The following is a 24,274-nucleotide window of genomic DNA, read 5'->3' on the forward strand; positions in this document are numbered from 1 at the left end:
CTTCGCCTTCGTCCTCCCGCCTCTGTTCCGCCGCCGTCGCCGCCTCCCTCCTTCCCCCTCTGTAAATCCGTCGAGCACAGATCTAAGCCCTAAACTCCCTCTTCTCTTGCCTCGCCATCAGCTTCTCTTCTCCGTCTCCACCTCTCTCTCCACCTCCGAGCCCTAAATCCCCAAATCCAAACGCCACCCCTTCGATTCCGGTTAATGAAGATGATGAACCAGCCGCCATCGACGAAGCAGCAGCGACGGGCTGCCGTCTCCACCTCTCTCTCCGCCTCCGAACCCTAAATCCCCAAATCCAAATGCCACCCCGTCGATTCCGGCGATTGTACAGCCATAGGGCTGCCGCCGCGGTGCCTTCTCCCGGTTAGTGAAGACGATGGAAAATTTGTTAGAAGAAATTTAGCTTTTATGTTTAGATATTTGTTGAAGAAATTTGGTTTTTCTGTTCTTGGCTTTTCCAGATTTTGTTCTTTGTCAATGAAGATGATGAAAAATTTGTTCTTGGTTTTGTGTTCTTGGTTCACTGTTAGACGAAAATGTGTTCTTGGTTTTTTGTTATTGTGTTCTTGGTTCACTGTTCTGGATGGAGAGAGGCGGCGATGAGGCTGGTGGCTGTGCCGACGCCGGCCGGGGAAGGAGGCGGCGCAGGTGTGGTGGCTCCGCCTACTGTGCCGTCGCCGGGGAGATGAGGAAGAAACCAGAATAATTTTAAGCTATATTTAATTTCTTCTTAAACATGTGGGACCTTACAATTTACAACACTAACTCAACACTCCTTAATCTCCGTGCCCAAAAGAAAGGGGACAAGATTACCGGGACGGAGGGAGTATTTTTTTTCATATATGGAAAAAAGTAACATGTACCATAAAAGTGTGATGAAGAGAGTAATATTTATAAAAACCCATCAAAGATGTAGAGAGGTGTCCCATTACAGCCTATTGATTAGATTTTAAATACATATTCTTTGAGATACTACAAATCTTTTAATTGATAGTCGCCTTTTGAAAAAGACAATATCACACCATTGATTATAGTAATATGTTATTTACTCCTATAACTGGTGATTAATTCTTTGAGTCAAGAGTGGATCCACTTTATTAGTGACATATACCGATATATCTAAATTACAATAAACAATCTGAATTGTAAGTTTTAACTCTTTGTATACGAGTCTGCACATGCTTAGAGTTGTAGTGATAAATAAAATGATAAATATGAGATTATGCCTAAATGTTGGAATTTTTTTGTTCTTCTGAAATGTCCGTTTATTTAATGCCCAAATTTTAATTTTGCTTAAAAATACACATGTGGCACGTCGAAGCGGACATAAAAATATATATGACTTAATTCACCCCATAATAATAGACATAATAGTAGTAAATATACATTTAATTAATCGTTTGAACCAACATTATACACATTTCTACTCGATTCAAACATGGAGCAGTATTTAATATTATCTTCTATCAAGAGACATCATACTCCACTAATATATAAAGTAGTCAATCATTTAGAAATATCTTTTTTTAGGGGGAAACACCAAAGCAGAGGTTTCAAATATATCTTAATTAATCAATAGTTGCTCCTCCTATCCCCATATCTCAAAACCGATCACCTACCCACCGTGGGCAAGTATAACGTGCCCACCACTGACGTGACAATTTTAATTAGGAAAGAGAATTATTAAATCTTACTCTAATTAAAATTATCTTACTATAATTACAATTGCCACATCATGGTGGGCACGTTATGCATGCCCACGTACGGTGGGTAGGTGATCGATTCTGATTATATATATACACAATCACATGCAACAATCTCAGTGAAAAATAAAATCGTTCAAAACCGAGTATAAGTAGAGAATGCAGCTCAGTTCACACGTGTGAGGCATTGTTTCCATTTTTGCATGAAGTTCTGTGAAATCGGTAAGAAATTTTGCTTCCCTTTTCTCTTGGTGGTAAGTCAAGGTGCTGATGTTTGCGCAACTTTAATTTCCTAGTCATTTATATGATATGATCCCTATTTTTTCAGATTAAGTGGAAATATTAGAAATATGTTTTAATTAATTATGATACTAAATGATAATGTTGGTAAATTGGCAGTTGATTAGGGTGGCAAACATGGAGAGTGGCTCGCCTTACTCGATATTCTCAACTGCCGATTATTGGGACAAAATTCTGATGTTGGTAGGCACAATTGGTGCCATTGGCAATGGACTGTCACAGCCTCTAATGGCTCTCATTTTTGGCAGCTTAGTAAATGCTTTTGGGCAATCCCAAACAAAGAACATCGTACCATTGGTGTCTGAGGTATATATCTCAAACTAACTGCTTCCACCTCACCACTACTATGTCTCAATGCAATTTTGCTTCTCATCATATTGAATTAAAACGTAGGTCTCACTTCAATTTGTGTACTTGGCTCTGGGGTGTGGGCTTGCTGCTTTTCTTCGTAAGTGCTTTAAAGCTTGTGCCAAATAATAGTTGAGGTTTCAATTTTCTTTTCATTACAACAAATCAACACATGAAGAAGGAACTTTTGATTTTTCCAGAGGTGTCATGTTGGACAATCACTGGGGAGAGGCAGTCTGCTCGAATTAGGAGGCTATATTTGCAAGCTATATTGCGACAAGATATTGCTTACTTTGATGAGAAAGTAAACACTGGAGAAGTCATTGAAAAGATGTCTAGTGACACTATTCTTATCCATGATGCCATTGGTGAGAAGGTATTTATTCTCTTTTTAATATTCTTGATGATGTTTATTATTAATGTGTGTTTATCTTATTGATCGTCTGCGTTGTGTATATTTAGGCGGGAAAGTTTGTTCAAGTTACAACAACGACACTTGGATCCTTTGTGATTGCCTTTGTAAAAGGATGGCTTCTTGCACTAGTCACATTTTTAGCAATTCCTGTGACGGTCACGGTCTCTGTCGTCATGTACTTTATCATCAGTTTCAAGATTAATTCTCTGGCTCAGAAAGCACGCAGTAATGCTACCAACGTAGTGCATCAAACAATTGGTTGTATCAGAACTGTGAGTCGCTAAACTTAGTTTCTACTGTGTTAAACTTCAATAGAATGATTTTGACTTTTAACTAAAAGATTTGTGGTTCAAAACATATCATTTTTACTATAATGGTTTTGACTACGTTTAGGTTGCATCATTTAATGGGGAGAAACAAGCTGTGGCTAACTACAAGAAGTTTCTTGCTAGCTCATATAAATCTGACATGCATGCAATCATGTGTGGTGGATTAGAATTCGGATTCCAAATGTTCATCATGTTCTGCACTTATGCCATGGCTGTTTGGTTTGGTTCCAAAATGATCATACAAAAAGGTTATACAGGAGGGGATGTGTACATTGTGCTCCTTGCAGTGTTAATGGGATCTTCGTAAGTTTCTTCTCGAGTTTGTATCCAAAATCCAACAAAAAAAAATAATTTTTTTCCTCAATTTAGATTGACATGACCAACTCCATAAATTTCAATTTTCAGTTCTATGTCTCAAGCATCACGTCCATTAGCTGCATTCTCAGCAGGCCAAGCAGCAACATTAAATATATTTACGGCGATAAATAGGAAGCCTGACATTGATGCTTATGATACAAGAGGAAAGATGTTTAAAGACATTCGTGGAGACATAGAGTTGAAGCATGTCACTTTCAGCTACCCAACAAGGCCAAAAGAGCTTATATTTGATGCATTTTCTCTATTCATTCCCAATGGAACCACTGCAGCTTTGGTTGGGCAGAGTGGGAGCGGGAAGTCGACTGTAATTAGTTTAATCGAGCGATTTTATGATCCACTTTCTGGTGAGGTATTGATTGATGGAACCGATCTTCGAGAATTCCAGTTGAAGTGGATTAGATCAAAGATAGGTTTGGTTAGTCAAGAGCCAGTGCTTTTTAATGCCAGCATCAAGGATAATATTGCGTATGGCAAAGACGAAGCAACTTTGGGCGAGATTAGAGAAGCAGCAAAATTAGCAAACGCAAAAGATTTCATTGATAAACTTCCTCAGGTATTATTCAATATGAATTTCCATGATTATTCACCGTCACCTTATATGTTCTTTTTATATGGTTTTATTTCTTGAATCATTGGAGGGGATGGACACCATGGTTGGGGAACGTGGCGTTCAACTTTCGAGTGGTCAGAAACAAAGAGTTGCCATAGCCAGAGCAATTATAAAGGACCCTAGAATTCTACTTCTAGACGAGGCAACAAGTGCACTAGATGCAGACTCAGAGAGAATTGTACAAGAGGAGCTGGAAAAGATTATGATGAATCGAACGACTATCATTGTTGCACATCGCTTGAGCACCATTAGAAATGCTAATATGATTGTTGTTTTTCACCAAGGAAAAGTGGTTGAGAAAGGTAAACATGTGTTTGTGATTCTTGTTGGTTTTATTCATCCTTGCGAAAACTGCAGCTTTGTTTTAATCAATTGGTAATGGTTTGAACTTTCAGGCACACATGTCGAATTACTCAAGGATCCTCAAGGGGTGTATTCTAATATGATACACTCTCAAGAAGTAAATGACGATATAGAGCAAGACATTGACAATAGATACAGAATAGGTACTTCAAAATCTATCTTAGAGTGTAATCTAATGTTTTTATCTACGCGTTTCCCGAGTTCATGGTCATTAGGAATGTCAAGTACGAGCCCTCAGTCACTGTCACTTAGTTTCTCCAAGACAACACTAGATGATAAGGCTTCCTTCTCTACTGAGGCATCAAAAGACCTTCCAGAGGTATCAACTTATCGCCTTGCTCATCTCAACAAGCCAGAGGCACCGGTGCTAATAGCAGGAGCTATAGTTGCTATCATAACTGGGGCAATACTGCCAGTTCTTGGCTTACTAACTGCTAACATGATCAAGAGTTTTTTCGAGTTGCCTGATAAACTGAGGAAGGATTCAAAATTTTGGGCTGTGATGTATTTCATTCTTGGAATTGTATCACTTATTACATATTCATCAAGGTCGTATTTGTTTGGTGTGGCTGGGAATAAGTTGATTAAGCGAATTAGACTAATGTGCTTTGAGAAGCTAGTTAGCATGGAGATAGGATGGTTTGATATGGCTGAAAACTCCAATGGTATGATTAGTGCAAGGCTCTCAACTGATGCAGCTATGATCCGTTCTCTCGTTGGAGATGCCTTAGCGCAGATTGTGCAAGAAGCCGCTGCACTTCTAGTTGGGTTGACTATTGCTTTTCAAGCATGTTGGCAGTTGGCACTCTTAATCAGTGCAATGATGCCCCTCTTAGGATTACAAACCTATGTACAAATGAAGTTTGCCAAACGGTTCTACAAGGAAGCAAAGGTACAACTCTAAATCAATGATATTTTAAACTTCTTGCTTTAAACAAGGCAAATATTCTTTCCTCGTGAAGGTTTCTTTATCTTTCTTCTGCAGATGATGAACGAGAAAGTGAGTCAAGTAGCAAATGATTCTGTTGGTAATATGAGAACAATAGCTTCATTTTGTGCTCAAGAAAAAATTATGGAGATTTACAAGGAAAAATGTGAAGGGCCTTCTACAAGTGGGACAAAACTAGGATTGATTGGTGGGATAGGATTTGCTGCATCTATAGGCTTTTTGTATTTGGTATATGCTGCTAGCTTCTATACAGGTGCTCGACTTGTTGAGGATGGAAAAACTACCACTTCTGATGTGTTCCGTGTACGTATACATGCTTTATCTCTTCACAATGCACTCATTTTTCTCGACGTGTTGTGCATAATGTAGAGCTTGCAACCACGCAGGTTTTCTTTGTTCTATCCATGGTGGCTATTGCAATATCCACTTGGAGCGCCATGGCTCCGGATTCGAGCAAAGCAAAAGCAGCAGCCGCCTCTGTATTTGCTATTCTTGATGGAAAATCCAAGATCGATTCTAGCAATGAATCAGGCATCACTCTAGAAAATATTAGTGGAAAAATTGAATTCAGACATGTCAACTTCAGCTATCCAAGTAGGCCAGACATACAAATTTTGAAGGATCTTTCTTTGACAGTCAACAGTTGCAAGGTTGTTGTTTCACCTTAATTCAACTGAAACATATAAATGTTGTTGTTTTGCTCCTTATATAACTTGTTAATGAAAGCAGATAGTTGGTCTAGTTGGAGAGAGCGGGAGTGGTAAATCAACTGTCATCTCGTTACTGCAACGATTTTATGAATATGATTCTGGTCATATCACACTTGATGGGATTGAGATATGCAAGCTCCAGCTGAGATGGCTAAGGCAGCAGATGGGGCTAGTGAACCAAGAGCCCATCTTGTTCAACGACACAATCCGAGCAAACATCGCATATGGAAAGGGAGAAGCTGCAACCGAGGCAGAGATCATAGCTGCAGCAAAATCAGCAAATGCACATGAATTCATCAGCGGATTGAGCCAGGTTGAAATTCTTGAAAGTCTATCGCTTTTTTGCTTCTTTTAGTCCTTAAAGATATAAAAATGGGATAAATGCCTTAACATTGGGCTAATTCTTGAAAAATCTAGCACTTTTGCTTTTTTAAGCAGCCATTAGTCCTTCGTTGAATGTGTTGAAAAATACAGGGATATGATACAATAGTAGGAGAGAGAGGGGTACAACTATCGGGCGGACAAAAGCAGCGTGTGGCAATTGCAAGAGCTGTAATGAAGAAGCCGATGATACTGCTACTAGACGAAGCAACAAGCGCATTGGATGTTGAGTCTGAGAAGATAGTTCAAGAAGCGCTTGACAAAGTAATGGTAAACAGAAGCACAATTGTGGTAGCACATAGGCTATCTACAATCAGGGGAGCAGACACGATTGCTGTGTTCAGGAATGGATGCATTGTGGAGAAGGGGAACCACCACAGCTTGATCAATATAAAAGATGGTTACTACTCCGGTCTAGTAAGAATCCACTACACTGCATTGCCTTAAATAATTTTCTTCGATGTATAAAATTAGTTCTTTATCTTTGTCGTAGATTGTTAAATATAAAGTACTCCTTCAATTATGTAATAACATATCTCCACTCTTGTACTAACTTTTATGGTTCGAGTACATACTATTATTCTATGCTCTTTTTTGTTTAGAAGACAGAGAAAATTGTGTGCTGTTTTTTGCATTTCGAAGAGAGAAAATTCAAGAAACAGAAAATGGGGTGCAAACACATTTTACACACTTTTTAAAGAGTGAAATTTTACCTAACCAATATAGATGATGGTAGAAACTATAGTTGTCCACCAATTTAGTTTTAATAAATTATTATAGATTTTGAGGATTTAATACAACATGCCCGTAAACCAAAATTTAAATTCTTATTTACAACCTATTTCTAATTTCTCTATTTCTTCTCTCCTCTCTTTCATTCTCTCTCTCTCTCTCTCTCTCTCTCTCTTTTCTTACCTGAATGCCATCGTCGTCCTCTGAAAATTCGACAGTATTGTTGTTATCACCTGTGCCAAGCCATCGTCTTTTTCAATTCACCGCCATCGACGACTGACACCTTTATCTGACCTGATGAAAACATCGCCTAAATTGGAAAATTTACAAGGAGGTAGTGATGGATAAATATTTTCTCCTCTCATTCTGGTAAAAGAATGAGACCAAGTTCTTTGAGTTAAAAATAATGGAACATGACTATAGAGGAGTACGAGAGGAAATTCAATAAGCTGGCTCGTTTCGTACCACTGTTAGTTGACACCGAAGATAAGATGATCGCTGGGTTTAGAAGAGGGCTAATGGTGCGTCGTTTTACACCAAAAATATCCGGCAGTCAGCCGGTATGCCCACACTGCGCAGACAGAAGTAAGCAAGTTCGTCTCTCAAGGGATTGGCGAGAATTTTCCAAATTAAAGCCTGCATGTAACCCACGAAATTTGAGAAGAATATATAGAAAATACTAAACGTAAAAATAAATAAATAAACAATCCAAACTAAACCAATTTTTCCAATTGACAAAAGATGAATAAAAATCCAACAATTAATAAAAGAATTCCAGCAATCAATTAAGTCAACCCTAGCTTAATTATTCCGATCGTTGATGCAAGTATAACCTTAAATCATGCAAACAAACCAGTTATAACCACCGAAGACGCTTCTGACGTGATCTTATTTCTCCTTAATTATTCGTTAATTAGAAAGACGTTTCACTAATTACTACCCTAATTGACTGACAAGCGTAAGAGACGCTCTATAGATTTAATGAGTCGACGGCATAATTACTAGAGAAACCCGATTCAAAACCAATAAACTGTGACACATGCTTATTGAATTAAGACTGTTTTTCCCTTGACCATGATGTGTCAATTTACCACTAATCAAACCTAAACCACGATTACGTATGGCCGGTTCAATTGGCTAAAGTATAAGAACAATTACATCTCACAGAATAATTTTGCTAGTGCTTCCCTAATCGTTGCCGGAATAAACGAAATTAGCTAGAACTCATAATCAAATAAAATAAACAAATAAATAAATAATTGCGATAGAAGAATGATAAAGAAATAAAACTTGAATAACTCCAAAGTATGCGTGCCCCAAGTCTGCTCCAGAAAAATTGCGCGAATGTAGTGTCTCAAGGTGTCACAGCCCGACCTAAACTAAAGATAGTTAAGTCGGGCAAAAGTGTGACTGAAACAAAGTAAGAAAAAGAAAAAGAAAATAGATCTCAATAAAAATTACTAACCTGCTTAAACAATAATTTACCAAAATATTTGGTAATCATAAACAATCTTTTCTAAACTCAAAAGCAGACAACTCACAATAACATAACGACAAGTTGTCTAAGTATCAAGTGACATAATTCTATAAGATATTAGTTTGAAATCTTTGCAACACTTCAATAAAGTAAAACGCACGAAGCGTTGCAGCGGAGTAACTTAAGTGGATTACATGTATGAAGACATGGAATCCTGAGCCAAATTTAATACATTACATCAAAAGCTTTGTTCTGCTCGCCTCCATCTACATCACAGCTTAACCTGCATATTTAGAAAACATATGCATGACTGAGTACCAAAAAGCACTCAGTGGTCCATGCCAAAATAACTTGAAAGATTGCTCTTAGAGCTATATATTAAATTTGTCATCTCAAACATCACACAGGAGTTTTATTTAAATAACCTGTGCACGCCAAAACTGTAAAACTTCTATATATATATCATCATCATAACATCATATACGTTCGCAGACAATTAACATGTATGTACCATAACTACGCATCATGTAACCTTGTGTTGAGAAGTAGGCCTCCTTCTCAAACCCGCTCGATGACTCACGGTCACAAATATGTGCACAAACCCTTACTGACATCTCGCTTCAGCATAGGGCGATATCGTCTATCTCTCGTAGATGGTAACATACAAGCTCATAAAATAATTTGACAAGTCAATAACTTTAATATAACTTCATTCATATAAACATCATTAAATAGTGCGCACTTCAAATTCTGAGTTTAGAAAGCCCACCTGATACGCTTAATGAAGTAGAAATCATTGCTTGTTCACTTTATAAAGCCACTCGAACCTTCATTATAATGAGGTTCCCAAGGTAAGATTGGATAGATAGACAAGAAATAAATAGAAAAAAATTCCTAGTTGAAACTTATATCTCTTGAAACTTTAGGGTTGCTTCCTCTAATCTAAGTAATCTACTTTTCTGAACTTAACTTATTAAAAGCATACTAACATATTATCTAAACCACAACTTAAACTACGATAATTGTAACTCGGGCGTTAATCATAACTCCGCTCACACTAATTAAAATAATTCTACATGTCTAGGCCATTTAATAAATCAAACTAATTATTAGCTAATAGCTAATAATCCTTTATACATATTTACTAGGCTCAAAATAATATAAACTCAGCTTAATTAATAATTAAGGCGTAACTCTATATTAAAATCATCAGTAAATTAATAAATAAGCCAAACAACTATCTTATGCTATCTAAATTCATTAGAAATATTAATAGGCCCATCAGAACTTCAGGCCCAATATTTTGCAAGCCCAATTAGATTAAATAAATAAAAGGGTTAATTATAGTTTATAGCCTCAACTTTCACCTTTTTTTATTTTATAGCCTTAACTATGATTTATTTTTTGTATATCCTGAACTTTGGTATATTATTTAATTATAGCCCGAAAAAAAAGTCAGTATCGGAAATATGATCTGGATAGCCGGCAATCTGACTCAGATTACAAAAAAAATGATGTTGACATTTTAATTTTATTTTTAGGCCACATCATCAAATAACAAAATAAAAAAACAAAGAAAAATTGAATTGATAAATACCCATTGCCTACTATTGAAACAACCCCAAAGAATAACACAATTTCAGAAGCTGGAACAAAATAGCGAGAAGAACTCCATTGACTAGAACATCCATGCCATTTGTTCGACTTTATTTTCCAATGGAATTTTCGAACTCTTTTGCACTTCTTTTTCTTTTGAATTATCAACTTTATTTACCAAGCATAATTCAATTAAAAGTTTGATTAAGAGTTTCGAACTCTTCTGCACTTCTTTTTCTTTTTAATACGTTGTATAAGTATTTGGTATGCCACTTATTAATGTGTTGGAAGAACCTTTGTGATGTTCTTTGATTTTTGGAAAATGAACAAAACAATTGCAGATTTTATAGCAAAATTAAATCATGCACACCAGGTGTTCGATAAAACTCCTAGCTGAAAATCTGCACACAAAGTAAATAAATGAGTGCAGCAGGCAGTGCTTTTGATGGACTAGAAACCTTTGCAAGGCAAAGAATTATGAAACCTTGTAAAATAATCCAAAGAAAAAGTACTGCTTTGGTAGTTAATAGATTGCATAATAAAACTCCAACTAATAAACCAAAATTTGTTAGTCAAGTATGAGCATAATATCAGAATAAGTAATTTGCCTTAATAGTTTTACATTTCAATTATAACATTAAGAAAACTATTCCTTTCTTACGTTATTTATCTCCACTATCATCTAACAAAAGTATATATGTCATAAGATTACGGCTACAATAAGCTCAAGGCTTTGAACTGAACAAATAATTAGGCAATATATCAGTAGATATAAATCAAGATTTCCCACTTTTTTAAACACTCCAAGCAGATATAAACCAAGACTTCCCAATTTCAAAGTCGAATTGTAATTGAAAAGCCAATCAAAGTTCAAAACACACATCTAAATGGTCCAGAAAATTTTCACTTTCCATAACATACTAAAGACCACAAAAACTATAAAAAGGACTTTGAAGTTTAGCCAAATAGATTACAAAAAAGGTATTAGGGCCTTGACAAAAATCTCTACAAATGTGGTGTAGGATTATCCAGGACTTGACTCCCATTAGCTTGTGAAGCTTGTTCAACCCTTGTTTGTTGCCCTCTTGTTAGATCTCCTACTTGAACACAATCATTCGGATGTCGGGATGTGACCACAAGTTGAGCTCTTCCTCCACTCGGATTCTACCAAAAAATATGAAAAAATGAAACATGAATAATCATTTTGTTGGATTACACATTATAATGATTAAATATGAACTTACTCTCCATAAAATATTTCCAGATTCAGCAACAAGAACCCCAAAACCTTCTCGAGCCTAAAAACAATAAAAAATCATGTTAATTGAGATATAGAGAAAAAAATGAATTTCATAAACCATAAGACATATACTTGTCTTTTGTGTTTCCTCAATTCACTAGTAGAGGCATTACATGGTTGTTCAAGGACTTCACTCCCAATAGCAGCAGACTACATCATATTTAAAGATAAAATTAATAATTTTGCAGATTAAATAGATAAAAATATATATACAAAAATACCTTAGCTATTAAGCAACTTCTTTTGTTGTGTCCTACTCCACCACACATTGAACACTTCATTTTCACTCCATGCTTTGTTATTTTGTTGGAACTATGCATACGAAGTTCATCTTCAGCCCTTTTCCTATTTTTCTTTGGCCTTCCAGGGAGTTTGCATACGTATGGTGGCTGTATAGGACACTCATTGATCTTTGGCCATTCACTCTCACCAAGTGATGGCTCTAGGCAAAATTTATATGCTGCTTGACAAGTTGTCTTAAAGTAGAATGGATCAACAAAGTTCTCCACATGAACTCTAGAATGATTAATACAAGCCATAGCATGGACACAAGGAATGGCTGTAAGATTCCAATCTACACAAGAACACAATCCAGCACCTAGATCCACAATATATGTCACATTGAGGTGCTTGACCTCATACTTTCCTCCAACACCCGGCAAGATTTCACAAAATCTAGTTAGGCTATCTATCTTATTCAGTCTTTTTCTGATATTTGGACAGATCTCATCCTTGCACACTTCTAATTTTTTAACAATGTCATGCATTCTCACCATAAGAGACTGCCTAATATCTTCCAACATATGTACTATCGGTTTATCTCTTGCTTCTAAGATAAAACTATTAAAGGTCTCACAAATATTGTTATCAATGGAGTCCGACTTGGTAAATGAGCACAAGAGAGGCTTTCAAAAGGATGAGGGTAATCTTGAGCAGAATTCCTCAAATGCTTGACTTGACTCGGATTTGATTTGATTTAGTGACTCTTCATACTTTGTAAAAGTGCAGGCTTTAACACATGCCCAGAAGAGTGACTTGAATTTAGGCCCACCAAACTTCTTTTTCCAGTTGGCATACACATGCCTAGCACAATGTCTGTGCTCGGCATTTGGGGCTAGCGTTTGAATGGCATTAATTAAGCCCTACAAAAATACAAGCAAATAATTTAGAACCAACCACTTAAAAAATATGAAGATTAAGATAAATTGGTAGAATTACCTTTTGTTTATCTGACATGAATGACCAACCAAGTCCATCAATAAGGCCTAATTCTGAAAAAAGAATTTCACAAAACCAAGTCCAAGATTCTGTTGTCTCTTTTTCAACTACGGCCCAAGCTATTGGATACATGTGATTGTTACAATCCTTTCCAACAGCTGCCAAAAGTACCCCCCCCTAGGACAGTCTTAAGGAAGCATCCATCAAATCCAATTAACTTTCTGCAACCCATTAGAAAGCCTTTCTTTAGGGCAGAAAATCCAATGTACAGCCTCTGAAATATGCATTCATTCTTTTTGTTCAATTTTGTCATTAACTCAAATCTTCCCTCTTTATCTGTACTCTTAAGGTGAGCTACATAAGATCTAAGCTTATTGTAATCCATCTGGTAAGAACCTCTTATCTTCTTTAATGCCAAGTGTTTTGTCCTATAACACATCCCCTTAGTAATTTCTACACCAAACATAAAATGTGCATCCTTTATAAGCTGGTGAGCTGTGATGTTTGGATTTCTTTTTATGACATCCAACATCTGATTTGCAAGCCATTCACTTGTAACCTGCCTATTTTTCTTGGCCCTAACACATTTGTGCTTATTAATCAAAACCCTAATGACAAATGTAGGCTCAATACTTTCTTTGCTTGCATACAACCTCCAAGGACAACCTTGTACACATTCTGCTTGGACTCTATCAGGATTACTCCTAGTCCATTTGATGTTATATCCGTTCAAGACATTCCACATAATAACTGCTTCTTTAACTTTTGTGCGATATGCAAACTTCATTCCAAGTTGAAATTGGAAGTCTTTCTCCTTACAGTTGTTAGCATAAAGATTGCTTCGCACACAACCCATATTCCAAGTCAATTTCATTCTTTTTTCTCTGATTTTCTGTCTTGCTTCTATTACTTCATCTCCATCGTCGGAGAAATCACAATCATCTAAATGTTGCTCAGATTCAGACTCTTCAATGACTAACTGTTTATCATAATCTGAATCTACATCATCATCATCATCAATTATTTCATCATCTTCATTACACTCTAAACCCCAATCTATTCCCCCAACATCTTGCTCATCTACCACTATAAACTTGCTCGCCTCTACAACCCATTCTCCTTCTTCAGCCTCTACAACCATTCGATTAGCCTCTACAACCATTAAAGTATAAACCCTAATATTTGATGAGAACAAATATTATATATAAGCTTACTCTCGTGCTGTCCCTTTTCGGAAAAAAAATGGCCCTTCGACGTGGACACCAAAATCTTCACTTGAAAGACCCAACGCACATGAAAGGTAGAATCTTGATGTGGAAACTTTGGATGAAGTCTGTGGTTTTGGTGAAGACTGGAGAGAACGTAAAGGTGACAGAACGATTGATATTCTAATATGCTTCTTTATAATTGAATGAGTTTGTAATGGGCCCAACGACAATTCCATTGTTTTTTATTTTGTTATTTGATGATGTGGCCTAAAAATAAAATTAAAATGTCCACCTCATTTTTTTTGTAATCTGAGTCAGATTACCGGCTATCCAGATCATATTTCCGATACTGACTTTTATTTTCGGGCTATAATTAAATAATATACCAAAGTTCTTGATATACAAAAAATAAATCATAGTTAAGGCTATAAAATAAAAAAAGTTAAAAGTTGAGGCTATAAACTATAATTAAACCTAAATAAAACAATCTAGAATTTTCTTAAAGAGAAAGCAGATTAATCTCTCTCTATCATCTACGTAAATTCTCTCTATTTCCGCGTTCTCTCTTTCTCTGCTCTCTACCGTCCCTCTCTCTCTCCCTTCGCCCCTCTCTGCCGGCTCCCTTCTTCCCCATCTCACCGGGACGTCGCTGGTTCTCGCCGCCTCCGGCGCGGCGAGGCAGGCCCCTGTTCTTCCCCCTTCTTCCTTTCTCTTCTCTTCCCCCAATTTCCCAGGCTACCACTACCTAGGGTTTTGAAGTTTCCTCTTTTAAATCTGCTCCTCCGGTGAACTCCACCGCCACCGCCGCCGTTCCCGTCGCGCGGCCGCCCTACAATCTCAGGTAAGCTCCCCTCTTTTTCCCTCTCTCGATCCCTCTCTCCCCTCTTATTCGCGGCGGCTGCGCAGCAGCACCGGCGGTCGCCGCTGCCAGTCGTGCCTCTGCCGCGGTGGTTCGCGGCTGCTGCTGTTGCCATCACTTCCGTGTTTTATCTCCTCCTCTCTTTTATTACAGTTCTATTTTAAAACTTAATACTAACTAATCCCAACTATTTCCCTATTTCAGGAACAAATTACTCCGGCGTGGAAGCTCGTCTACCGATACTGCAGCTCAAGTTTCTACCTTTTACTTGTTCTGTAAATTTATTCTCTTTTGCTGATTTACTGAGAAATTGATATTTGATGGGGAAAAGCATACTGTTTTGTAGAAGAAATTAGAGTTAGGGACTGTTGCAACTATGCTTGTATCTACTTGGTGTAGCTATTATTCATCTCTATTGTTCTTAGTTGCTACTGAATTAGGAAGTGTAATAAGAGATACTACCTGTGAATTGGACCTGCTGTGCTGCCGAAGATTGTTGTAACAGATGATGGCAGAGTTGAGAAAATTTGGTTGGATTGGCTCATGGTATTATATTGAATTTATTGGCGGTTTAACACCAGCCGACTAAAAAGTGGTGTGCTACGTGTTGACTGGAGAATTACTCAGGATTAACAAACTTAATAATCCATTTATGTTTTTAAAGCTGACTAATCTATCTATTCTTTAATAAAAGAGCTTGGCTTCTTCCATTCTTACACTATTCTCTGGCCATATAATAAATTAATAAGTATTGATCTTATTTTAAAATCGAATGCTTATATATATATTGGGCTTTGGTTATTCAACAAATAAATAAAATCACTGGTCCAAATAATAAAGTATTGGGCTTAACTCCACAAATTCAAATAATCACTTGCCCAAATAATATTTATTGGGCTTTTTGCATAAAATTGAGACTTCTATTTTTTTAAAAAAATAATAGGAAATAGAAAATAATATTTATACTAATATATACTGCAGTGAAAATGCCGGGTATTACACAAGGTATGTGTTTGTTCTAATATATTAACTAAGGAAATAAACTAATCTAATAAGGGCCTGTTTGATATGGGTTTATAGGTAGGATAAATTAAATTAATACAGATTAGTGTGATGTTTGATATCATGTGCAGTTAATATGGTCAACTCCTACTTAATCCTACTTCTCCATGCTATTTTGTGGGATTAACCCATACTAATAATCCGCCCACCCCCCCCGGATAAATTTAATACTGAGAAGTTGGATAAAAATTCTGCTACCCTTCCTCACGCATATCGATGCAAATGCCCAAGTAATGGTGGACACACATGATATTTTTAAAATTATGTGAGGATAGTTTTGGTATTAGATAATATAATCCAACATAATCCTATGGATATCAAACATAATATAGGATTAAGTAGTCATGATATCAAACACTCATGAAATAATATAAATCCACACTAATTTCTCAAGATAATTTTAATCCTAATCAATCCTAAACTGCAAATCAAACGGCCCCTAAGAGAACTAATAAGTGGCGCAAGGCCCATGAGAAATAAACTAAAGTGTGGCCCACAAAGGTCAAAAGCTGCCAATTAATAAAAGTCAAAGCTCCAGTCGCAAAACACATCTTGTTAATTCAACCTTCAATTTCAGACATCTCAGACAGTATGGGCACACCATCCAACAAACTCACACAGCTTTCTTTCTTCACAGCTTAACACTACAAAACTCTTCTTAAAATCAAGTCTTTTATCCAAAACCTATCAAATACCATCAAAATTCACATAAGACCTGGAGTCATTCCAAATATGATAAATATCAACAATAGAGAATAGAAATCCCATCAAAATCCCCTAAATAAATGCGTATAAATACGCCTAATAAGCTCAAGACCGACATCAAGGGAATTATGGCCTTGCATGTGATTGGAGACTTCAGTGAGCTTGTTAAACGAGCCAAGGAAGTAGCAACGACTCTTGGAACCAATAACCCTGCACCAAAATCAACGAATCAAGTTATAAAAATAAGGTGATGGAACGCTTACGTATGCAAGGCCTCACGTTACAAATACTGGAGCTTTCATTCTTCAAAGGCATAACATTTTCCTTAGAAGCTCCATGCACTCTCCAAACGCACACACTTCCAAATCCTTCATTCTCCTCATATCAGCATACACACCATCCTTGCCTTCTCATAGCCATATATTTCAAGGCAAGTATCTACCCTCAGAAGGGCTTGTTGATAACCCGACGGAGAAATTGAAGATGCAAATATTCACAGCAAGGTTGCACTCTTTCGTTGTGAAGAAAAATCCGTTCCCTCATATCTGTTGACGAGGTTGGATTGACCTTCCATGTCGTGGCCTCACAAAGGGAACATATTGTTCGCTATTTATTTACACTACGCTGCAAGTGCACGGTGTAGTTGCAATATGTGAAAGCAAGGTCGTATCCCACGAGGATTAGTAGTTAAACTTTAGTAATTATCCTAATTCATTGAGATAAGGCTTTTTAGACTAATTGGTAATGTGAGTGGTTTGGTTATCTAAGTGATTACTTAACAAATTAAAAGACAATTAAAATCATACAAACTTCAAACAAACAATGTGGATTAATGAAGTAATAATGGTGATTTAGGGACTAGACATCAATGGATTAGCAATGGACTTTAATCTAAATCGATATTAATCTTGATATGACCTACTTATCTAGGGCAATCTCCGCACTAATTTTAGCCCACTCCCGAATGACTAAAACAATAGATTGCTTTGACTCATTTGACTCTTCTCTCTCTCTCTCTCTCTCTCTCTCTCTCCTTAAAATCTGTAATTAACTTTGCCAGCCTCTCTATCTCCTTACAATTTGGCACATTAAACCGCTAGTAGGCTGGGCGGTAGGAGGTGGCAACGAAGGCAGATAGGGGCATCGGCGGAGGCGCCACTGAACGCAGTGATGCAAGGTAACGCAAGATGTCACTGAGCGCGGTTGAGAAGGAGCGATGGCGCTGGTTCTTGTTGGCCGTCTGTTCCCTGAAATCGCACGAAAGAGAGATAGGGGAAGGGAGAGAAAGAGAGAGGGGAGAAGGGAAATAGAGAGAGAGAGAGAGAGAGAGAGAGAGAGAGAGAGAGAGAAAGAAGAAATGCAGCTGTAACTTTGAAATTAGGATTTAGGGTGGGGAGTGCGGGTCGGAGCGACGTGGGTCGGGCATGAGCCAGACCCTATCTTATAGATGAGACCGAATTGTCCTGAGATTACTTGAAATTAAATTGGCCCGAGGTTAAACGAGATTATTTTTGTCACAGAGGTTAGACTATGATTAATCCTACGTGGCACTCTCCCAAAACTAAGTCACGACCTCTATCTATTAAACCAAACAAATGTACAGGAGAATTTGTGTTACCAAATTACGTTGCTCAATCTTTCACACTTACACGTCTGCACACACATGACACGCGCACATGCATCACTCTCTGAGTTTTCCATCTCCAGAAACCTTGCAACTACAAAACAGATTCTTTCTTCCATCTTCTTACTCAGGTCACCAGCGGCTTTCGGCTCCGGCCCCCGTCTCCTTCCGCCGCACAAAGGCGTTTCCCACCTTGCTACCGTTAATTGTTTGATTTGGAGTCCATCCCGAAATTATAAATCAAAGTGAGCCCTAATTTCAGATTTATTAGTTCATAGCAAAAATGTTTCACCCAATTCTGGAGTTCAACTTGAAATTTCGAGCAACATTTCGTTGAATTTGTTTTCCGGTTATTGTTGTGAATTTATATATGTAAAAGGTTAAATTTGCAATTTTCAAAACTTTAAAAATGAATATGCATTCGTCGATGGTAGAAACACAAAGTTCTACCTTTGAGAAGCATAATTAAAACATTAATTGCGATGGGGTGTGAAGCACTAATGCTACTGGAAACTGACTTTTGCAGTTCAGTTGAAGATGGCATTAGGAGATGGGCTTAATCAATCCTCTTGTAATTTGACAGTGGTATCTGGATAGAAGAAAAGAAGATGGGCAAATAAACCACGAAGGACCAAAAGAGTTCCAAGTTACGAGTTTCAGGATCAGTTAGGTTTGCATGCACTATCAGGAGAAATCTTCAGGATGTTTTGCTTCATATTGTGCTTCTCCAATCAATATAGGTAAGATCATATGGAATAATCAAGCCACATTTATTAAAGGAGTTATTGTCAGAAAATACACATAGTTTGCCAATTGTATCATTTATAACATGATCTTAAAATTTGGCAAAAAAAAAAAAAACACCAATTTAAAAGTTAATCTCAATTTTAACATAATTTGAATTTTTTAGAAATAAAAACCTATGTGGCAATTAAGTTAGTATAAAATAAAATCCTACTTCGAAATAGAGTCTTGAAGCTTCAACAATTTCCGTCGACTACTCTCAAAATAAGAAACAATCTTGTCCATGCCAATTGTGGTAGAAAAAAACAAGTTCGCCGAGTTTATGGAATATTGTTCTTCGACTATTTTTTCTATGAGTACTATCAGGCCAATCCAAAAAAACCAAGTCCTAGTCCGTCGACTTTTTTCTATGAGTACTATCAGAACAATAAATATATTGACAAGTTATGAATAAAAAACAATCTTGTCCAAGGATATAGTTTACTAATTCCGGTGGAGAATCCATTTATGGAGCCAAGTTCGCTGACGAGAATTTCACTCTAAAGCACACGAAGCCAGGCCTCTTGTCCATGGCCAATTCTTGTAAAGAAAAAAAACCAATGGCTCTCAGGCGGAGAGGGAGGCTGAGCCTAGGGTTTCAGGCGGTGGCTCTCACTACCGTCGTGTTTCCCAATCGACGCAGAGGAGAGGGGCTCCGCCGATCTGAACGTCTGAGAGTGAGGCGAGGAAGGAAAGATGGGGAGAGAGGTTTGGCGGCGGTCGGTGACTGCTCCTTAGCTTTGGGGGAGCACCGCCACCGCTATTTGTGGAAGGAGTTGTGCCGCTGCTGTTTGTGGAGGGAGTCTGTGGAAAATAGAGGAAACAAGGAGATGGGTAACAGACGGCTGCCTCGCCGAAAAATGAGCCACGGCAGCGAAGTTTCGTGGGAGGCGCGGAACTTCTGGCTGAGAGAGAGGGTGGATTCCGAGTTGAGAGTGACGTGTATGTATACCACATATGTATAAAATAAAAATTAATGTCGCATAGGCTTAAAATTATGTTAAAATTGCCACATGGATTTTTATTTCTCACAAATTCAAATTATGTTAAAATTGAGATTAAATTTAAAATTAGTGTATTTTCCGGCCAAATTTTAAGGTCGTCTTATAAATGAGAAAATTGGCAAACTATGTGTATTTTTCGGCAATAGCCCCTTTATTAAATGCTAAAATTCAGTTTAAGCAATGATTTATATTAGTCGTTAAGAATACTTTTGATTAATCATGTCATGTGTACATGCATATTGTGTGGGCACCTGCGCAAGTGAATGATGTTCGCCACCATACAACGATGTGATGATATCATTAAAACATTGTAAATTTTTGTGCACAGACCATTCATTTTTGTCTTGACACACTACTCTTTAAAACATGTATATGTTTTGCTAAAACCAGTTATTTTCAGTGATTTGCTAAATGAATTTTAATTCTAGTTTTATTTATTTGTTGTGACAGAAATGTCAATCGCGTGATTTTTTTATAGCTGAGTAAATGAAGCAACTCGTGCACACATAAAAAGTTTTGCATGCCATAAACCTTCCTGCTCCGCCTAGAAGCTTTTGTTTTCTTCAGTTGTTGCAACAATATGAAAGAGACCTTTTGGGTGAGATAATCCAGTTGACAGTCGCCTGTTGACCATGTTCCTAAGAAAAGAAAGAGAAGAGTTAGAAAAATTGAGTTTGTTGCATGTGTACGAGGGTGCGTTCTCTTTGGTTGTAAATTTATCATGAGAAAAGGAGGGATAAACAAAATTTCATCCTTTAAATTTTTCCTTTCTTTTCCCACATTTCCTACAAAATATAATTTGACCCTTACTCATTCCTCCTTTTCACTACAAAGGAGGGATAATATTTGTAGTGAAAAGGATAAATGAGTAAGGGCAAATTATATTTTGTAGGAAATATGGGAAAAGAAAGAAATGATTTAAAGGGTGAAATTTTGTTTATCCCTCCTTTTCTCATGATAAATTTACAACCAAAGAGAACGCTCCCTAAATGTATATGTTTACACTTCACTACTCTAAGTCATGCGAGTGTAATATTTACATGTTGATAGTAACTCAAATCATATTTCTATCAGCCTTTGTTGTTAGTGTTTTCCTTCTTTCATTATCTTCCAATCAGAAAGAAAAATGTGGGGAAAATGAAAGTAAAATAGTATAAGATCCGTAAGTGAATTGGGAGAATGTCCTGCCTTATCCAGAGAATTACACATTGTATCTGAGTTCTGAACCCTCTATTTTACCACTTTAGAGTTTCTGTTGTTGGGGGTTGTATAATTATGTTCTGAATTTAACTGAACTACTTAAAAATTTGCACGAAGGTTTTTATTTTTGGGTTAATAGCCGAAAAATACACGAAGTTTCACCGAATTTGCATTTTGCACATGACCTTAAAAAATAGCTCCAGAATACACGAACTATTGATTGTATTGCAATTTGCACATGCGTTGACCATAACCCAGATCCTAGTTGACGTGGCTCCCGGAATTTGCAGACGTGGACGCACCGGCGTTCAAGTAATACGACGTCGTTTTGTAGTTATATTTTAACACTCAAAACGACGTCGTTTTGAGTAAGTATAAATTAAAAAAAAATAGAGAAAAATCGCCACCGCCTAGTCTGCTCTCTCTCTCTCTCTACACAGTACATGTTCTTTCTCACCGGCGTTGACGCCGAGCTCCACCGCCACCTTTTTCAGAGGCCGAGCACCACTGCTACCTTTTCAAGACGCCGAGCACCACGGCCACCTTTTCCAGAAGCCGAGCACCACCGCCATCCTCCATCAGCACCGCGCCGCACAGCGCGGCCTTGTCTCCAATCACCGCGTTCCACCACCACCATTCACGAACACCGCCATCTAGGCCACGGCCGCCTCACAACGTGACGACACAACACAAACACCACAATCGCCGCCGCCTCTGCAAAACCCCCAAATCCAGAACTACAACCACCTCTATCTGAGTCAACGAAATTGAGATCCAAAACTCGCAGTCCTCTTCAGCACGACAATCCCCACAGACTACCAGATCTGCAAATCTCTCCCACGACAATCCCCACAAACCACGACAATCGAGTCCTCTTGCAGAAGGGGAAATCCCCAGATCTGCAAATATATCCCACGATAATCGACAGACCACCACTTCAACAAGGCCGCCGCACCGTTTCCGAGCACTGCTTCATCTTCGCTCAAATTGAGCTCTCAACCTCTCACGCGGGGAAAACATCCAGCAGCGTCAACAAGGAGACGGCGGGGAAAATTGAGCTCATAGCACCGCCCCGCAGATGGCGGAGAAACATTCACCGGTCGGATTCCGACGGCACGCTGGCGGTGGTTGGAAAACGGTGGTGGTGGTGGTGGTGGAGAGAAGAAAAACGATGGTGGTGGAAAAATGGTAATGGTGGAGATTTTTATTTTTTTATTTTAAAGGAGAATTGAAATAAGATTAAAAATATCAAAATTAATATTAAGTGTCTACATGTCTTGCCAATGTGTAAAAAAATACCATGTGTCATGCCATGTAATATTTAATGTTGTCCACGTCATGGCCGGTCAAAATTAATCCTAATCGGAATTGTCGCCGTGTGCAAATTGCAATAAAATCAATAGTTCATGTATTCTGGAGCTATTTTTTAAGGTCATGTGCAAAATGCAAATTTGGTAAAACTTTGTGTATTTTTCGGCTATTAACCCTTTTTTTTATTTCTTTTTATAAATTAATGATTAGGAAATACTGAGACTATTTTTCTTGGAAAATTTGAAGTTGACTTTTTTATTTATCTAGTTTGGTTGCTCCAAGATTTCAGTTGCTATTTTCATAAGTACCTTTCTTGCAATCACATGTTGAGTTCTATTGAAGTATAACTAAATTCTGTTAGAAGTTAGCAACGATGAGCAGTTAGCTAAAGCTGTTAAGAAATAGTTAGATTAGTAATTATAAAGCGCATGCAAGTGCATGCAAATGTATGGTGAGTCACCAATGTAACAGTGTATAAATATGTGAATGAAAAGCTATAGAAACTGATCTTCCTTTACAAAAAATCTCTCTGCATTATGAATTCCAAATCCCTCTCTATTTCATATTCAAACATGGTATCGAGCTTCTAATTTTTTTTCGATCCTTTCTTTCTTCCACTCCGAAATTCTATTTTTCTCCTATAGATCTTCTCTTCATCATTGTTTCTTCGACTCACCATGACAAATTCAAATGAAAATCTCACTCCAAATCTAACTCAATTGCATCCAATAAGCGTAAAATTGGATCGCAGCAATTATACATTCTGGAAAGCACAGGTTGCAGCCACTGCTCATGCTTTTGGATTTGAAGATGTGTTGCAGAGCAATTCCGCTCCATCAAAATATCTCGATTCAGAATCATCAGAGGATACTCAAAATCCAGAATACCTCTCGTGGCTTCGGCGTGATCAGTTTGTCTTTAGTTGGATTTTAGCATCTCTTTCTCCATCTATGGTTGGATATGTTGGGAAAAGTACCTCTTCTGCAGAACTCTGGAGTGCGTTTGAAAAATTGTTTCAATCGCAATCTAAAGCCAGAGCTATGCAACTACGATTTCAACTTCAAACATTGAAGAAAGGAAACTCATCCATTGATGAATGATGAGTATATTCTCAAATTTCGAGATATTTCTGATCAACTATACAGTATTGGTCAACAAATCTCTGAATCTGATCTAGTCACTCATATTCTGGCTGGATTAGGAGGGTGTTATACAGAGCTTATAAGCTCCTTCAAAGAGTTTGGAAAAATAAGCTCCTAAACAGCTTATAAGCTCCAAAAATAAGCTCCAAGAGCTTATAAGCTCCTCAAAAAATAAGTTACTCTACCCCAACTTATTTTTTTATAATCTCATATGCAACAATCATTTTACAAATATTTTTCAACTCTAATTTATTATTTTTATTTCTCTTAGATTTTCTCTCTCTAGCAAAAAATTCTCTCTCTAGCTTATAAGCTCAATTATCCAAACACTTTGACAACTTATAAGATCTTAAAAATTACATCTTATAAGCTCTTGAAACATCTTATAAGCTCCATGTAACACCCTAATCTAATTAAGGAGTTAAATATAAAATTTAAATAAATATTTAATGCGGAAGTCTTTTAAAATAATTTAAAACTCACTTTTAAAATAAATATTTTCGAAAATAATTTTAAGAAAAAGAAATCTTTAAATAAAATTGGTTTTTAAAGCACTTTTAAAAC

General features: G+C 37.2%; 2 protein-coding genes and 2 long non-coding RNA genes across 7 annotated transcripts; 2 read left to right on the forward strand and 2 right to left on the reverse strand.

Annotated features, from left to right (window-relative positions):
• The first annotated feature begins 1,790 nt into the window (after nt 1–1,790).
• Nucleotides 1,791–7,074, forward strand: LOC131022205 (ABC transporter B family member 11-like). Of its 2 annotated transcripts, XM_057951644.1 has the most exons (14): nt 1,791–1,928; nt 2,106–2,312; nt 2,400–2,454; nt 2,555–2,730; nt 2,817–3,041; nt 3,163–3,401; nt 3,504–4,029; nt 4,115–4,388; nt 4,482–4,592; nt 4,665–5,341; nt 5,435–5,701; nt 5,785–6,048; nt 6,128–6,421; nt 6,583–7,074. In XM_057951644.1, exons 2-14 carry the CDS (start codon nt 2,124–2,126, stop codon nt 6,934–6,936), a joined length of 3,651 nt encoding a protein of 1,216 aa, XP_057807627.1. In that variant the 5' UTR covers nt 1,791–1,928; nt 2,106–2,123; the 3' UTR covers nt 6,937–7,074. The 2 variants fall into 2 exon arrangements, with proteins under 2 accessions (XP_057807627.1, XP_057807626.1); XM_057951643.1 differs by having other exon boundaries at nt 4,482–5,341.
• Nucleotides 6,602–10,026, reverse strand: LOC131022278 (uncharacterized). 2 transcript variants are annotated; one of them, XR_009101211.1, is made up of 3 exons: nt 9,210–10,026; nt 7,687–8,981; nt 6,602–7,515 (listed from the first exon to the last, which is right to left on the reverse strand). It is a non-coding gene; the product is annotated as an uncharacterized LOC131022278 (long non-coding RNA). The 2 variants fall into 2 exon arrangements; XR_009101212.1 differs by having other exon boundaries at nt 7,687–10,026.
• A 1,096-nt stretch (nt 10,027–11,122) lies between these two features.
• Nucleotides 11,123–14,505, reverse strand: LOC131022238 (uncharacterized). Of its 2 annotated transcripts, none has more exons than XM_057951705.1 (5): nt 12,813–14,505; nt 11,816–12,736; nt 11,667–11,744; nt 11,539–11,592; nt 11,123–11,458 (listed from the first exon to the last, which is right to left on the reverse strand). In XM_057951705.1, exons 2-5 carry the CDS (start codon nt 12,395–12,397, stop codon nt 11,300–11,302), a joined length of 873 nt encoding a protein of 290 aa, XP_057807688.1. In that variant the 5' UTR covers nt 12,398–12,736; nt 12,813–14,505; the 3' UTR covers nt 11,123–11,299. Both variants share the same exon structure in this region; 1 of them encodes a protein (XP_057807688.1).
• LOC131022266 (uncharacterized) lies at nt 14,480–15,471 on the forward strand. Its single transcript, XR_009101197.1, has 2 exons — nt 14,480–14,861; nt 15,084–15,471. It is a non-coding gene; the product is annotated as an uncharacterized LOC131022266 (long non-coding RNA).
• The last annotated feature ends 8,803 nt before the right edge of the window (nt 15,472–24,274 follow it).

The sequence above is a fragment of the Salvia miltiorrhiza genome, chromosome 4 (genome assembly GCF_028751815.1).
Source record: "Salvia miltiorrhiza cultivar Shanhuang (shh) chromosome 4, IMPLAD_Smil_shh, whole genome shotgun sequence".
Taxonomy (NCBI): Eukaryota; Viridiplantae; Streptophyta; class Magnoliopsida; order Lamiales; family Lamiaceae; genus Salvia; species Salvia miltiorrhiza.

What these genes read in the sequence shown, in the direction of transcription:
- LOC131022205 (XM_057951643.1), top strand. Translation starts at nt 2,124, where the DNA reads ATGGAGAGTGGCTCGCCTTACTCGATATTCTCAACTGCCGATTATTGG. An exon ending in GCAGTGTTAATGGGATCTTC is followed by an intron (nt 3,402 to 3,503) that starts GTAAGTTTCTTC and finishes TTCAATTTTCAG; the next exon opens with TTCTATGTCTCAAGCATCAC. An exon ending in TCATTGATAAACTTCCTCAG is followed by an intron (nt 4,030 to 4,114) that starts GTATTATTCAAT and finishes GAATCATTGGAG; the next exon opens with GGGATGGACACCATGGTTGG.
- LOC131022238 (XM_057951705.1), bottom strand. Translation starts at nt 12,397, where the DNA reads ATGTTGGAAGATATTAGGCAGTCTCTTATGGTGAGAATGCATGACATT. An exon ending in GAAGTTGCTTAATAGCTAAG is followed by an intron (nt 11,745 to 11,815) that starts GTATTTTTGTAT and finishes AATATGATGTAG; the next exon opens with TCTGCTGCTATTGGGAGTGA. An exon ending in CTGGAAATATTTTATGGAGA is followed by an intron (nt 11,459 to 11,538) that starts GTAAGTTCATAT and finishes ATTTTTTGGTAG; the next exon opens with AATCCGAGTGGAGGAAGAGC.